Source organism: Carya illinoinensis, chromosome 3 (assembly GCF_018687715.1).
Source record: "Carya illinoinensis cultivar Pawnee chromosome 3, C.illinoinensisPawnee_v1, whole genome shotgun sequence".
In the NCBI taxonomy this organism is placed as follows: domain Eukaryota; kingdom Viridiplantae; phylum Streptophyta; class Magnoliopsida; order Fagales; family Juglandaceae; genus Carya; species Carya illinoinensis.
In genome coordinates this window covers 21,156,049-21,174,293 of record NC_056754.1, presented here as the reverse complement: position 1 = coordinate 21,174,293, position 18,245 = coordinate 21,156,049, and the positions used below count along the sequence as shown (strand labels likewise).

The 18,245-nt window shown below is 34.0% G+C and overlaps 1 protein-coding gene across 1 annotated transcript; it reads left to right on the top strand.

The window, feature by feature from the left end:
* The first annotated feature begins 9,130 nt into the window (after positions 1 to 9,130).
* Positions 9,131 to 17,847, top strand: LOC122303760 (AUGMIN subunit 2). The gene is made up of 6 exons (XM_043115707.1): positions 9,131 to 9,471; positions 11,009 to 11,134; positions 11,596 to 11,700; positions 12,734 to 12,802; positions 16,608 to 16,721; positions 17,341 to 17,847. Exons 1-6 carry the CDS (start codon positions 9,349 to 9,351, stop codon positions 17,692 to 17,694), a joined length of 891 nt encoding a protein of 296 aa, XP_042971641.1. The 5' UTR covers positions 9,131 to 9,348; the 3' UTR covers positions 17,695 to 17,847.
* Positions 17,848 to 18,245: the final 398 nt, after the last annotated feature.

Here is an 18,245-nt window from a genome sequence, read left to right as displayed (position 1 = left end):
ATTTCTATATCTTCTAGGTACTTCTAAACTCTCACCATACATAAAGCAGAGCAAGATTGTTACATAACTGTGTCTATTTTATTATTTGAAATAAGACAAAAAATAGAACAGAACACATAGGTAAAACGAAGAAAAAACTTACAATCCTTCATCCCATTGATATGAGAAAAAGATGGAAAAAAAACTTACAAGAAAACATATTAAACATCCCTTTCAGTTTCTGATATAAACTAAATATTAGGTTTGAATTTGGATAAAATCTAAATATGATTCTAAAGACTCAAAATCTTGAGTTTCAAATCATATTTATTCATTCTAGCAAGTAGATTACAATAAATTTTAAAATTGACCCATCTCAGATTCACCAATAATTCAAGCATTTCAGATTCACCACAAAATCACACAAATAACAGATTCACCAACAAGAAATCCATATTCACGAATCATAAATTCACAACAAAAAATTAAAATGGCCAGATTCACGAAATCACGAAATAAAACTGAAAAAAATACATATCAGCAAAAATAGAAGCCCTGTGAACTGCAAAGGAATCAGGGGGTGGCCTAACCAGTCTACGACGGAATAGGGTGGGAAAGGCCTTACAAGGCTGCGATGGTCATGGACTCACAGAATGGGGGGGCTAGGGTAATTTCCTTTTCACTTTTCACACAATGAGAGAGAGAGAGAGAGAGAGAGAGAGAGAGAGACCAATCCAAACGGCGCCATTTCAACACATTGGAAAGGGAAAAAATAAAATAAGTTGCATGAAACGACACCGTTTCATGCAACGTAGTTATCGTTTCCCTTCTCCTTGGACCTAAATGGCACCGTTTAGGTCCAATTTTGCACTAAACGGTACCGTTTCTTCCCTTAGTAATTATGTACATTTTCATTTGTTCTATATTTTTAGCACATAAATTAATAAAAAAATTATTTTAATTAGTAAAAGTAAAATTAAGTAAGCTATTCAATATAATTATTTAATTAACTCATTAAAAAATATATATAATTATAATTATATTGATGATGTTAATTGTTACTTTATTACTAACTTAGAGTATATCAATGTATTATGATAGTTCTAACTTCTAAGTTAATGCATAATGAGGAATGAGCTATATATTTACATTTTGTATGGGAAGCAATAAGCATAAATAATTTAATTATACATGCATGCTTTATATTTACTTGCAACTTAGGTCATAGATGTAGATGTTAGTAATTAGTTAAGGTCTTAATGAGGAATTGCCAATTAGGTCATACATACTTTATATTTACTTGCAACTTAGGTCATACATTTTGTTATTTGTATATGAAGCAAGAAGCATAAATAATTTAATTAAGAGCACATCCATAGGACCGTACATTCTTTATATTTACTTGCAACTTAGGTCATAGATGTAGAATTGTAGATGTTATCATGTTACTAATTAGTTAATGGGGAATTGGTATTAGCCATTAGGTTAGTTAATTTACGATTTACCAATTGTTTTATATTTACTTACAACTTAGGTAATTTATTAAAAATTAATCTATACACTTTAATTAGATATAGATATAGATGTTAGTAATTACTTAATGGTGAATTGGTAATTGATAATAATATTATAATATACCTTACTTAATTAATAGAATATTAATGTGTAATTATATATTTAAAATTTTATATTGTATATGGTAATAGCCTAATAGGTTAGATGAAAATGACATTGATTATATGAAATAAATATATATAAAAAATTATGAATTCAGTCGGTCCGGTCTGATTCTGTCCGAGGAACCCTGGACCATGGATCGGACTGAAGCCCGAATTCCTCACTAATCCAGGACCGAAACCAAACCCTCTGCTTACTCGGTCCAGTCCAGTCGGTTTCTTTGGTCCAGATCGACCGCTACACAGCCCTAACCTAAACCATACACAACGTACCACCAGTATAGGAAAAAAGGAATACAATTCTTGTACAAATTAAGGTTGACACCTGCACAAATGAAAGAATGTAGAGACAAAGGGCTATGCTACAATTGTGATGAAAACTGGGGACTAGGACACAGGTGCAAGGTAGCAAGACTATTTATCATGGAATGTGAGGACTCTAGTGATGATGAAGACATAGTGCATGGAAAGTCAAATAAAGGGAGAATAATGATAGAACAAAGATTGCTACAGAACCCAAGATTGTGGAGATTGAGCCAGGAATATCTATACACGCGTTGGTGGGTTCTCCTAGCCCAAAAACCATGAGGGTGATGGGGCTAATACACAGATGCAAGGTGGTAATATTGATAGATATAGGAAGTACTCATAACTTCCTAGATTCATCTATTGCCCAAAGCGCTCGGCTATTAACACAACCCACTAAAGGATTAGCAGTGCAGGTGGCAAATGGTGACACTCTTCTCAACCAAGGAAGATGTGAAATGGTGTAGTTACACATGCCGGTAACTCTTTCACTACTGAATTTTATGTGCTAACATTGGGTGGTTGTGATGCAGTCTTAGGGGTTAAACGACTCAAAACTTAAAAAGGGCCTTTAGAATCCATGTAAGGCACTATGAATTTTTGGTGATGCCCTTTGGGCTCACCAATGCCCCATCTCTATCTTTCAAAGTCTTGTGAATGACATTTTTAAGCTCTATCTAAGAAAGTTCATCCTAGTTTTCTTTGATGATATCCCTATATATAGCAAAATCATAGAAGAACATCTACAACATGTCAAATTTTCTGCAACACCACTGACTCTTTGGAAAGAAATTTAAGTGTAGCTTTGGATGCTTAGAAGTAGAGTACCTTGGCCACTTGATTTCTAAGGAAGGGGTTAAAGTCGATCCTAAGAAAATTGAGTCTATGCTATATTGTTCTTTTCGTAAGAACATTAAATCATTGAGAGGGTTCCTAGGATAAACAAGATATTATAGGAAATTTATTAAAGGATACAATAGCATTGCCGCCTCCTTAATTAAAGAATACGGTACCATAGCCACTCCCTAAACAGCCCTTCTCAAGAAAAAGACTCATTCTCATGGATAGATTTAGCTAGAGAAGCTTTCCTAAAATTAAAGCAAGTTGTCATTAAGCTCCTGTTTTGGTATCACCTGATTTTACTAAACTTTTTATTATCCAATGTGATGCTTCGTGGTGTGGAGTTGGGGCTGTTCTCATGCAGCAAGGGACACCAATTGCATTTATGAGCTAGGCAATTCAGGGCAAGGCACTACATATGAAAAGGAATTGATGCACTAGTGTTAGTAGTAAAAAAATGAAGACCATATGTGCTGGGATAGAAATTTAAGGTGCAGATAGATCACCAAAGTCTAAAACACTTCCTGGAACAAAAAGTGGGAAGTCCATTCCAACAAAGTTGGCTGACTAAGTTATTGGAGTATGAATTCACGTGGAATACAATAAAGGGAAGAAAAATGCAATTACTAATGCTTTATCAAGAAGGGATGAAGAAAGCAAAGCTGAACTGGTGGTAATCTCAACTCCTACAACAGCTAGCATGAATCATTACAAGGATCTTATGCTTCGGATCTTATAATGCAGTAGCTGATGGAAGACTATGACAAGGGTTTGTTGAATTTATAGAAATACAACAAGAAGGAATGGCTCTTATTCTATAAGGATCGACAATACATTGGTAGTGCTACACCAATAAGAGAGCAAATTATGTAGCTCATGCACAATAGTCCCTTGGCTGCTCATTCTTGTTTACATAAAACTCTACAACGAGCTTGAGCAAAATTTTATTGGAAATGAATGAAAGGTTCATCAAAAAATTCATTTGAGAATGTGAAGTTTGCCAGTATGCTAAGGCAAAAAATGTACACCCAACAGGGCTTCTTCAGGCCCTCCCTATACCCAAAAAGGTTTGGATGGATATATATGAATTTCATTAAAGGATTACCTACTTCTAATGGGTGTAATGTGATTTATGTGGTAGTGGATAGGCTCTCTAAATATGCACATTTCCTTCCTATTTCTCACCCATATACTGCAGCAAAAATTGCATAGGTTTTCATTACCCACATTTTTAAATTACATGGCATGACTAAGTCAATAGTATCAAACCGAGACCCTACATTTACAAGTTTATTTTGGAAGGAGATTTTCAATATACATGGAACATATATGAAGCTAAGTTCAACCTACCACACACAAATGGATGGTCAGACTGAAATTGTAAATAAATGTCTGGAATAGTATTTGAGGTGCTACGTGGGTGACAAACTGAAAGAGTTGGTGAAATGGCTACCACTAGCTAAGTGTTGTTACAGTACTAATATTCATAGTTATATTAAATTAACCCCATTTGAAGTAGTTTATGGATATTCACCACCAAAATTACTTCCATATATCTCAGGTATTGCACAGGAGTGGATGAAGAGATTCACTAATTACAAGAGAACAGAAAGACAGTTTGAGATCAGGGACTGAGTATACCTTAAACTTCAACTTTACAAGCAACACTCCGTGGTACAAAGAAGAAACTTGAAGTTGTATCCCCCATTTTTTGGGCCATGCCAAGTGATTGAGTGAGGGGGACGATGGCGTATCGTTTAGAGCTTCCACCGGCGGCAGCTGTTCACCTCGTGTTCTATGTATTGTGCCTCAAGAAAAAATTGGAGCAACACCATCGGCTCTGCCCAACTCTGCCACAAGTAAACTCAAATGGGGTTCCTCATGCTGAACCAGAAAAGGTGTTACAACAAAGAATGAAGAAGAAATGGAACATGGTAGTCATAGAGTGTTTAGTCAAATGGAGGGGTCTAGGGCACAATGAGGCATCTTGGGTTGAACATAAGAAATTGCAAATGGACTTTCCCAACCTCAAGGGCAAGGTTTTCTTACAGAAGGGGAATTGTTATGGGCCTTCTTTATGGGCTAAGGTTTGGTTGGCTAAATCAGGCTATGGGTTGGGCGAATCCGGTTATGTGATGAGCTAAAAGTATTTTATTAATTGTATTTATTTCTATTGCTTGTAATTACTTTAGTAATTAGTAGTGGGTCTTATTTAATTAAGTCCGTAGTAGGGGAGGGTAGCAGGGGCCAAGCTACCCGTCTGCCCCACCCCCTTATAGAGGGGCAGATTACCCCATCCGCATGGCAGGGGCCCTCACCCCCGTATTTATAATATAATAATATAAGTATATATAATATATATTAAAAAACCCCTCTTAGGTGACCAAAACAACGTCGTTTTGGCACTTGGGATTTTTTTTTTAATTAAGTCGGTAAACCTAAAACAGCACCTTCGATTTGAAACCTTCCAAAATCCACTATCCAGACTTCACTTTCATCTTCGAGAGCCTTTAGTGGCTGACCTCATCTAGTCGTCTACCACTATCACAACCCCCTGTCACTACCGCAGTTGACCTCCTCACCGTCTATGCTCATCATCGTCGTCGAAGGTATGTTCGAGACTCGAAAATCCGAATATCTCTTCTCTTTTTTTCTTTTTCTTTTTTTAATTATATATTTTTATGAAATTAAATGGAAGATGAGATTAATGGAGATGGAGGATAGGATTGTGAATGGTGTGTTGTGGAGGATTGATTGTGCATGTGTGTGATGGATCTGATTGTGATTGAATGTTTGGATTGTGATTGTGATTTATTAGGGTTTCAAATTTACTAGTTTGATGACGAGAACAATTACTTATAGTTATAACTTTAGATTGTGATTGTGATTTATTATGGTTTCAGATTTACTAGTTTGATGAAGAGAATAATTACTTATAGTTATAAATGTATAAAACCTGTTTTAAAACTTGTTTTGGAATGCATTGGACTTGGTTGGATGTTAATACTTGTCATGTTTGTTATAATTTCAGATTTGTTGTTTGCTTGAGTTCAATGAAATTTCGACAGATTTTAGTGCAAGCTACCCTATTTATAGTACCCCTAACCCTAACCCTATTCCTACCCCTACCCCTATGCCGACAACTATGGAAACTTGCCCCGCCTCCAAGCCTAACAAGAAACTCACTTCCATAGTTTGGTCTCACTTCACCAAACTAAAGGATGGTAATTCCAATAACCTTCAAGCTAAATATAACTATTGTGGCAAAATTTATGGATGCCACTATAGGAAATATGGCACCTCACAATTAAAGGTGCACTTAGAAGAGCAATGTAAAAAAAGTCCAATTCTAAGATCTTTGCAAGAGAAGAGCCAATCTAGACTAGAAATTAGACTTAAAAAAATGGCGAATGAGAGTAGTGGGGGTGCAATATTTCAGGGGTACACGAAGTATGATCCTAAGGAGAATAGGATCCACCTAGTTCATATGATCATCATGAACGAGCTGCCTTTCAAATTGTGGATGGGAAAGGATTCCAAGCTTATTCTCATAACTTGGAACCAAGGTTTAAACTTCCTTATCACCACAAGGTGGCAAAGGATGTAAAAAAAATTACCAATATATAAAAGAGAAATTGATAGGTTTTTTAGCGGGTTAGCTTGTTTGCCTCACCATTGATAGTTGGACATCAATTTAGAATTTTAATTATATGTCTTTGATTTGTCATTTTATTGATTGTGATTGGATATTGCATAAGAAAATTTTCAAATTTTTTCAAATTACCAATCACAAGGGTGAGATGATTGGAAGAGCCTTGGAGACCGTTATAAAGAAGTAAGGGTTGACATGCGTTGTGACATGCACAGTTGGTAATGTCTCATCTAACGACGTAGCATTGGGATATCTTAAAACCTTTCTTAGAGAGGCAAATAAGACAATCTTGGGTAGTAATTATTTGTATGTGAGATGTGCAGCACATATTGTTAATCTTATTGTCAATGATGGTTGGAAAAATCTTCATGACTCGATTGCTCGGGTCAAAACTGCTATGAGATGAGTGAGATTTTCTCCTGCGAGATTGAAGAAATTCAAAATTGCTGAGAAATTTGCGGGCATAACATCAAAGAAGAGGCTTTATACTGATTTGACTACACGATGAAACTCAACATTTTTTATGTAGGAGGCAGCCCTAGAGTATAAGTTCGCATTTTTATTATTGGGTGATGAAGACATCCAATATGTAAAATATTTTGATGATCACTGGAGATTTGGGAAGCCTATGACTGAGGACTGGGATGTTATATATGCTTTCGCAGATTTTCTGAGGCTTTTCTACTAGGTTACCATGAATTTATATGGTTCTTTGTATCTTACATCTCATCATTTTTGTTAACAAATATGTAAAGTAAAAGATGAATTAGATGAGATTGTCGCATGCAGTCACACTAGGCTGCGGGAGATAATATTGTTGATGAGGAAAAAGTACGACAAGTGTTGGAGGGGATATTTCGATAGGGCTAATATATTGTTATACGTAGCTGTTATCCTTAACCCTTGGTTTAAAGTGGATGGCATGGTATATGGATTGGGTATTGTTTACGGGCAAGTATGGGTGGAGCATATTGCATCAAGGGTTAGGGAAGCTCTTGATAGATTATTTGATGAGTTTACCATCTTGCGGGATGATAACAAAAGGATAGAGTATAACTCCTTTACAAGGAGTGCTACAGAGGCTAAGTCAAAGATAGACAGATACTTCACAGTGGATCTTCAACCATATGTACGAGACTTTGATATCTTAGTTTGATGGAAGATGAATGTCCTCAAGTATCCTATCCTTGCACAAATAGCCCGTAGTATTTTGGTCATCCCTATTAGTACCGTAACCTCAAAGTTAGTCTTTAACACCGGAGGGAATGTATTTGATCCATTCTAAAGCTCATTAGATCCCACCACTGTAGAGCTTTTGATTTGCACCTCAAATTAGATCACGGGGAGTCCAATTCATGTTTCAGATGTTTTTTATTATTATTAGGTCAATACTGAGAATAAGGGTGTTGATTAGCCTTGATTTGATAATTTGTCATTTGAATTTAATTTTCTTATTTTAATTAATTTATTTTCATTTAATTGGTGTTAATTTTAAATTTAATTATTGTAGTGATACCTGGGACGACATCTATGGTTACCTCCACTGTAGTATGACTTCGTGTATATTAGACCCACCATTACCATGGTTTGCACAATTTTTCCCTTAATTTTTTTTCATGTTTATAAGTTATAACTTTAGATTTATAATTCTAATTCGTTTTATTTTTGACTTATTATTATGGCAGGTTTTATAATCTTGAATTTGATTCTCACAGCACTCAACATAACTCAATAAACTCACCGCCACCCAAAATTGATCAAACTTCCTAATGTTATTATTTTGTTAATTTATAATTAATTGTAATGTTAATAGTACAATTTGTAGTATTTATTATTTTTATATGTGTTTGTAATTTTGTAATAATTTATTAGTTGTCTTAATTTGTATAATTGTAAATTTGTAATAGTTTAGTGCCTTAGTAATGGTTATTACTTATTACTTAATAGACTAATAGTATTAGTTAGAACTTGGAACTTAGTATTTAGTATATAGTTAATAGTTTCTATTCATAATTTTTTTTTTCAATATATAAATATAGCTGTAGTTAAATTTTAGGCCCAAAAATAAGTTTGAATGTGTTTTTGGATCATTTTGAGCCTAGAAAACTAATTTGAGCCAAAATTGAAATGGGTCAAAGGCTCAAATGTAGCTAGGTGGGAGGCGGACAGTTGGATGTCCAACCCAACCCCCATACCCCATCACTGGACGGGGTACCTTGTTCGAGGGCAAAGCACAAGAACGAAAACCCCCCTGCAAGGGCACGATAGGGGTGGCCCCATCCGGGGGGGTTGGGTAGCACCCCTAATCCGTAGTATGGCTTGGTCAAAAGGATGGACTGAGGCTGCGTTTGGTCATCAAGATTTTTCATCTCAAATATAAAAATTTTCATCTCATCATTACAACTTTTTCAAATTTTTATATAAAATATAATAAATAATTCAATTTTTTCTTAACTTTTTCAAATCTCAAAATAAAAATCATATTAAAATATAATATTTTAATATTTAATTTTAAAATTTAAAATTTTTATTTAAAAAATTTCAATAACTAAGCAGAGTCTTTATAGTTAATTATTGTCAGTTATTTAGTGACTTGTTGAGTCATGCACATTGTACATGGCAGTGGGTCTGGACGTGGTCCGAGGGAGTCTATAACGGGTATTTACATTATTATATTTAAATTCCTGTTATCGATGAAAAGGGTAACGAAAATTTCCAGTAATTGCTGTTGTTGGAGGTGAGCCCCTCGAGGCGGTTCAATTATTTTCCCGTACTACGAGTAGTGTAACAAATTACTTCTGTTGAATGATTTCCAAGTAAATTGCCGTCCCAATTTTCAATTTTCTCTCCACTTCTCGCCGTTCTTGGTCGGGCCGCGTTCGGTTGTCTAGGAAAATGTCGATGGGGACTGACACCACCTGGGTTGGAAAGAAGCCTCTTAGGCGCATCGGAGGCATGTCCGATGCTCTCTCCATCGCTGCCGATCTCGGTTTCTCTGTCTCCCCTCCTCCTACACAGGTAGAAAACCCCCACCCACCTTATCTCTGTTTGTATATACCCGTGTAATTAAGGTCCTATTTTGCATTTAGTCTCACTTTTCGTAATTCTGATCTCGACCCATTTTGCTTCTATGTGCGATAATTCGATTTGCATTGTACCCACAATTTTGTATTTTCTTTCATTCTGAATCTCAGCGTGAAAAACCAAGTTACAAATTGATCGCTGGTGTGGAAGCAAGTAGCGTGTTGTAAGTTGTGGCAGCAAGCTTTTTGGAATACAAATTAGTAATGAAGCGATTTGGTTATATATTTAGGGTTTAGATCGAAAGCAGAAGATTGTTTATTTTGTATCCAATACATTATCCATTGCCCATATATGAAATTCAAATTATAAACTAATATGCTATATTAGTTTTTTTTCTTCGGTGGTAAGCACTGGCGGAACCAGCAATTGTGTTGAGGGGGAGCCAACTTTTCTACCATGTGACACATTTAAGTAAAGAGTAATGCTATATATAATCTTAGAGTATGCAAGCTCTACGTACTCTTTTTAAAAAAAGAAGTGGGATCTATTATTAAAAAATAATTTTTTTTCATGTGGTTCCTAGATTTACCTACTGTTTTCCAAAAGAGTGAGCGGGACGGGACTTACACATCCTAGGACTACAAACATCATTTCTCTTATGTAAATTAAAAAGAGATTGAAAAATCGTAAAAACATAACTACAAACTATTTTTCATATAGATCATCGAGTTTAAATATTTTTTCTTATATTTTCACTTTGGATTCCATATTAAGAAGCTCAATATTGTATAACATAAAATTTTGAAATCCGTATTAAGAAGTTTATTATTTCTTCTAAACTTAGTTTTAATTTTAATTTAGGAGAGACCAAATCCTTGAAAATAGATAATATATTGAAATTAAATAAATTTTGGAACTATAAGAAAAAAAAAAAAAATTGGAGAGAGGCATTTCTAGGTATATTGGAATTTTAGAAGATTTTATGTATTCAAAAATTTTTGGAGGGGCCATGATCCCCTGTAACTATAACGTGGGTCTGCCACTGGTGGTAAGGTCTACATGCTGTGGTTTTGGTGAGGTTTTGAGTGGTCTGGAGTGACCCATGGTGGTCTACAACTGCTAAGGCATTGGAGGCCTTTTGTTTTGTTGTTCGATTTTTTACTGTCTTCAAGTACAAAACAGCAACTTGGTACTCAAAATTCTTAAGTGGACAAGGCAAAGGATTCTCATAGTTAGTTCCTAATATTAATGATTTTATCACTGTTACACTCCATGTGTTTAATGGGAATATTATGTTCACGGTCTATATGAGTATGTAAGTAGGGACAAAGCTAGAAATGAAGCTTAGCAGGGGCAAATTGAATTAAATATTTTTGGGGGGCCAGTTTTAATAAAATAATTGTAGATGCTTAAAAAAGGTGCCTCTATTTTCAATATTTACATGTCACAAAGTAACACTCATCATTTGGTAAATAACAATGTTGAAGCGTTGGAATTGTCATTGAGCTTGTCATTTTTTTCTTTTGGGTAGGAAGAACTCCAGAACTTATCCACTACAACTGGTGAGAAGGGTGATGACTTGATAAAGGTCTTAAGAGAACTTAGCACTGTACAGAGAAGGATAGCAGATCTGCAGGTGGAACTTCAAGGTCGAAAGGTGAGTTATCCTTGTCTCAACTATGACCCATTTCAATTTATTTTGTGCATGAAGGTTACTGCTGTAGCATAAGGAAATGAAGTTACTATCTTTAGTTTTGGGGGTAGGTTATACTTTACCCCCTCAAACTATCACCAAACTATCAAAGTTTTCACTTTGCCCCTAGATCAAAATATACATTGCAATTTACCCCCATTAAAATCTAGTTGTTATATGGACGAAAAATAGGTAAAGTGGTTCAATCTTGATGGTTGGATCTTAAAGGAGGGGTGATTTTCAAGAAAGTAGTAATTTTGGGGGCAAAATGACAACTTCAACAGTTGGTGGTCATATTGCAAAATGAATAGCAGTTTGGAGGGGCTAAAGTGTGACTTCCCCTTGTTTTTGGTTTCATTTTCAAGTATTGCAACCACAATTTGTATGCAAAACTTGTGTAATTAGCTTGGTTTGTAAATTTTTAGGATGATAAAAATGTGGCACATTTGACACATGTGAGCGAGATGGAAAAGAAGATCGAGACTTTGGCAAGGATTACCACTATATTGAAAGATGTCATACAGAATAAGGTAATTTTTTTTGTTTTCAATTTTTTCATCATTATCTTCTTGATATGTATAAGCTGAAATGATGTATATTCTTCATGCCAAAGCTCCTTGTGTTTCTCATTGAAAATCTTCAGCTCCGTCTGTTTCTCGTTGAAAATCTTCAGCTCCTTTTGTTTATCGTTGAAAATCTTCATGTCCAATCTTCTATACATGTGAATGCATATGCAGACTAGGAGCCAAGCATGCAAATGCTTGTGCATGTGCACACAAAAATGCAACTGTGCATCTATATGCAATCTTTCTCTTAAATTTGTTTTAGTAGTAAGTTGGTTAATTTCAGGGCTGATTTGGTTAACTAGCTTTTGGTTTCATTAAAAGTGGTGACTACTACAATTCTCTGCAGTTATTCCTCTTTCCCTTTCCTCCTTTCCATGGGCGGGCATGGGATTGAGGACTAACTGTTGTGCATTCAATTGCTACAGACTAGATCAATGATCTCATCCCTATCTGCACTAATAAGACAATTTTATTTCTCGTGATCATATCAATGACTTAAGAGTAAAATTGACCCGTCGTTGAGCTATTAAACTGCTACACGATATGTTCAACTTCCATGAACAACAGCGGCTGCTATGCTGACAATAACGCAGAAATATTTTTGGGTTGGTCAAGAATAATTCTTATAAGGCCTATATGAGGCATCTATCCTACCTATTTAAAAAAATATGAGCCATCTATCTTTGGGATTATTTGTACTAAATGACTATAGCCAAGATAATGAAATTGAAGTGAGGACCATAGTTTGAGAAACGATATTGCAATTTAAATTTTTTACTTAAAATCATTTCTCTTGCAACCTGAAATAGAATATCTCAGCATTGCTGCCAATGTAAGCGCTGGCTGTATTTTCAAGAAAATGCTTATGTTTTTCAGGTTGAATTATAGTGGCCACAAGAAATAATTTAAATTTCCTCAAAATACCATATCTGTGCCACATTAAACATATGGGTTCATTTAACCTGTCATTTCATGTTTCAATCTTAAATATTGGCAGGATCGCATCATAGCTCGTCTTCAACAGCCATACTCACTAGATTGCATCCCAGTTGAAGCAGAATATCAGGTTAGTCCAAGGAATTTCATCTCTCTGTGTGTGTATGTGTGTAATACCTCACTCCCCACGGTTAATAATAAAGTCACTTTTAAAAATTCTCGAGAGTCGGAGTGCTACTACTGAACCTTAGCTTAAAAACATTTTCTTTTACTCTAAAGGAAGCGTCAGATACAAAGAATTTTTATAATAAATAGAGTTGTTTTGAATTAAAATATTAAGATCATAAAAGATAGTGCGCACAAGCATTTATTAAAAATTCTTAAAGCCCGGGCCATAAAAATCATAATTTAAAATATCTGTACATGATCTAGGCAACTGTCATGGCAACCTAGACTAAGTCCCATCTTGCAACTCTATCATCATAATCATCCTAACCTGGGGTGGTTTAAAAATATAAAAACAAACTAAAATGAGTAAATGACTTAATAAGAAACCCATTATACGTAAATATACTTAAGATTTTTCATAAAATATTTCATGCTGAGAACTTAAAATCATGATTGATCATATTGATGCTTATGGTATGCATGACTGATTTATCTGAATTAATTGATTGATCTGATTTATCTGGCTGGCCAACACACTTAACCATGTGTGCAAGGTTATGCATTAACTTCCCCTACTGTAGCAAATGAAGCCGACTATGCAGTACTCTAGCATACTACGATGGACCATGCTTGAGTCCATGGCTTGCACACCCACCTTGAAACTGCATCGGTATCATGCATTTAAATGACCATCTGATTAACTATTCTAAGTTTATATTACACTTGATCTTATAAAAGCTTACATGTTTTATGCAACGTGAGATGCCTAATACATACATAACTATAATATGTGGAATGAAACATGATGAATAACGTGCTTACAAGTATCATGACATGCGTGGCACATAAATACTAGCTTTGAAAGAACTGGCTTTAATAATAATATTAAATAATATATATAACTAACTAACGTATGCTAATCTAATTTATAATCAAGCTACTTACCTTGTAGTGTCGCTTTTTAAAATTTCCGACACAAAATCGATCACGGTGCTGGACTGTGAGGTTTATGGTTTTTTTTTTCCAAATAACACGTGGCAGGGAGATATTTATAGAGAAATTTGGGAGAGGGTGACGGCCAGTTTGAATTGGACTTGGTTAAAGAATTTTGACGTGAAGAGGACTTGTAGAGCTGTTTCCCTGTTGGAAAAGGATGCTGAAAAGTTCGAGTTCGAGTTGGACTTAGTCACGATCATTCAAGAAGAGACTTTGAATTTAAAAACATGATCTAGTAGTTCATTTAATGTAGGATTGGCAATGACTAAGACTGCGTAGGGTATTTTAATTAGTGATAATTTTAAGTTGAAATAAATTTTTAATAGCTGATCTTTAAATTCTATAACTCTTTCAATAAATAATAAATGGGATTTAACCTAGTTACTGAGCTTAATTAAAACTCCTAATCAATTTCAATAATTTATCGCTTGTGGACTTATCCAATATGACCCATTAAATATAATTAAGTCCAACAAAAATTATTAATCTTGACCTTAGAATTATTGGGCCGGGTCGTTACACACACACACACACTCTCTCTCTCTCTCTCTCTATCTCAACCCATTTATTGACCCATTCTATTCCTCATTCACTCACCATCTTGTGACTAGTCTGGTTTACATACTAACAGCTTTTGGTAAAAGAGAATTAGGCACTGGTGCAAGGCATGTAGTTGGACTGCCAATGTTAGAATACAAAATGGTGACTTTTATCACCTAATAACTTCCCTGAGGTGGGGACATATCTAAAGAGAATAATAGCATGTATTTCAAGAATGACAGCATAAGTTTCTGGCTTGGTTGGTGCCTTATGCATGATGGCATCATGGCGGCTGCATTACCTGCAGTAAACTCTGCACTCTCAAAACACTCAATTACAAGGAAAAGAATTAGATATGATAGATTCTATGAATCCTACGGTTCACACAATGTGAAGAGAAGGGTGAGAGATTGAAGTGTTCTTTCTTCATCCTTTTTGTTCTATTAGTAGCATGAGTTGAATCTACTAATGCTGTACCAATTTCTACATAGGATTTCTATGTATAAAAAAGAGTGGCTCAAATTATAGTAGATTCAATAAAGTAAGTCCAGTTTTAACTCCAGTGTGGTCAAAACTGGAGATTATCCAATACTAGAAGTAGGGGTGAGATTTGGCCGGTCAAACCGGCTAGACCGGCCATTTTTGGATTGGACTGGACCAAGCCGAATTGATTCAGTCCGGCCTGGTCCAATTTTGGGAGGACCAAATGAGTTTGGTCCGGTCCCGGTCAGGGGTGGAAGTCCCGATCTAGGGGTTTTCCACCCCAGACCGGACCGGACCGAATGAAAAATAAATAAATAAAATATAATTTATATAAATAATCTTATAAATTAATTATATAATTTTTAACTAATACTAATATTTATAATTATATACCAATACTAATAGTCTAATATGGTATTAAAAAAAAATAATACTAATAGTCTAATATTATAATATACTATAGTTAACTTATACTAATATAGACTATATAGTCATATTAAATACTATAAGTAATACTAATACTAATATAGTTATAGCTAAATCACTATAAGTATAACTATATATATTTAGTATGAATGTATTATTATATTCTTTAATGTATAACTATAATATATAGTACTACTATATATTAACATATTTTAAGAGTTATAGTATAAATTATAATATAGAAATTACAATATACTAAATCACTATAACAGTATAACTAATACTAATATATAGCTATACTATTAGTCTACTATTAATACTATTATATAGTTATACTTTTCACTATAATTAATATTAATATATAGCTATACAGTATACTTATACAGTTGTACTAATACTATTAGTCTATTATATAGTCTAAGACTCTTAAGTCTAATATAGGCTATATGGTTATAACTAATACTAATATTATTAATACTAATAATGTAGAAAATAGTTATACTAATTGTAATTCATAATAACTAAATCATTATAAGTCTATAACTATATATATTTAGTATCAATGTATTATTATACTATTTAATGTATAACTATTAACTATAATATATAGTACTAGTATATATTAATATATTAACATATTATAAGAGTTATGGTATAAATTATAATATATCATATATGTATAATTTTATAATGTATTAGTATAGTTAACTTAATATGTAATATGTTAGTATTAAATCACTATAACTACCTAGAGTGTTAGTAATATAGTATTTAATATAACTACGTAGAGTATTACTATTATTTAATATAGTATGACATAGAGTATTAATAAATGTATGGTGTTTGAATAGATATAGTAATACTAGTATATTACATATAGTATTACTATTATTATATATAGTTATTAGTTATAGTATTAGTACTATTGTATTATTAGTTATAATAAATAAGTTACTAACTATTACTAATTTACTATATACTAATAGACTAATAGTATTAGCATATTACTATATATATATTAATATATATAATAGTATACTATATATATTAAATATATCACAATATAATTACATAAGTATTAAACAAAATGTCATAGGATAAAAATAAAAAAAATAAAAAAATAAAAAAGTCAACTATGGACTGACCGGACCGGACCGTCCCGACCCTTAGGGAGTTCGGTCCGGTCCAGGGTTTTCCCACCCTGGACCGGACCGAATTCCCCCATAACTAGAAGGCTATTGAACAGTTTTAGTATTTTTTCTGTCATGTGAAATAGACTGTATTTCTAACGCTTAGGGCATCTTTCTCATGGGCTTCTGCAGAAACAATTCTCTGAATTACTGATGAAGGCTGCTAGTGATTACAGTGCCTTGACAACATCAGTTGCAGATTTTCAGTGGAGTCAGAACTTTAAGGAGCCTCCTTCAGTATGGGGGGTAAGCTTATAAAGGCATTTATCTTGTTTCTAAAAATCTGCATAATATGGCAGATTTTTTGTTCTATTCTTAGCTCTGGACTGCATTCCATGGTTATTATGTTCACATTTTTCTTTTGAGTTTAGTGCCCATGATGTATAGACTGATTTCACCTAACATGAGTTTTGTTTAGATGAAATATGAGATAGCACGGGATTATTTGGCTCTGGTGAAACCGCATGCATATTAGCCTTTGAACGCATGATGTATCTTTTACAACTCAATTACAATTTAGTATGGTCAAAATATTAAAGGTTAGTGGAGGCAACAAATTGTTGGATTTTTCTTTCATTCATTTTTCTCCCAATTCAACTATGAACTTTTTGACAAGTTACATATTTTTTTGATATGTAATATTATCCACTATGAACTCGAGGCATAAGATTTTCTAATCAATAATAATATCTTACCTGTTTTCTGAAACCCTAAAGATCTCATAATACCGAACTTAAATTATATCGTAGTTTATTGGGTCAGATCAATTTGTTCCCAAGCATTATGGTAACTGCACCAATGAAAAATATCCTTGAAGGGTAGATTTGGTGTAAAATGTCATACTCATCTTCATCCATTGATGCAGGAAATGCTTCGGCCAATTCCGGTTGCTTTAGCATCATGCACCCGATTCTTTGAGGCCATGTCTGCCATGAGAGAATCATTTGCAACACTACAACATCTGAGAGTGGGTCCAGGCAATTCCTCTTTGCCTGCAACACCAGCCAGGGATGCCTCCCAAAGAGTGCCCGGGGACTCTGACTGTGTGACGCCACCACCTTGGAGAAATGAACCAAGCTCTGATGACTTAGCTACTAGAAGCCTAAGGAGACAAGAAGCAGAAGATGAGAACAGTGAGGTATCTGATTTTAATCAGGTTGATGGCACTACTCAGAGGAGATTGTCGTGGCCCCCTGCAATTAAAAAGAGTGGAATTTAGTCCCATAAGGTGGGTACCATTGTATGTATTATGATAATATACCTTCCATTGAGCATATAATCTGTCTTTAATATATCCATTTGCAATGAAAAATGTAACAGCAATACCATTCACTTTGGAAAAAAATCCATTCATTTGTGCAGTGTTACTTAATATTGTTTTCTCTGCTATTTTGAAATGACATGCACTTCTTTGTATTACTTCACTTCAAATTTAAAATACAAGTGATGATCCTGTCATTTTTCTTCAACAAGTAGGGTCGTATTTGCCTCTTTCCTCTTTCCCACCTTATTCAAATTTGGTTTGTATCTGAACTAAATTATTCACAATTCTTTACATAATTATGATTTAAATTGAGGGTCTTCCTGTAAAATGGTGTATTATTTTATAAAAATATTCTTTATTTAAAATAAAATTGTATAAAGGATTGTAAAAGTGGTTATATATATATATATAATATTTTCTAAAATTGTATATATTCAGTGTAGGAATTTTAAGAAAAAATGTAAAATTATAAATTGCTGTCATGACAAGTGCGTTTTAGGACGGCA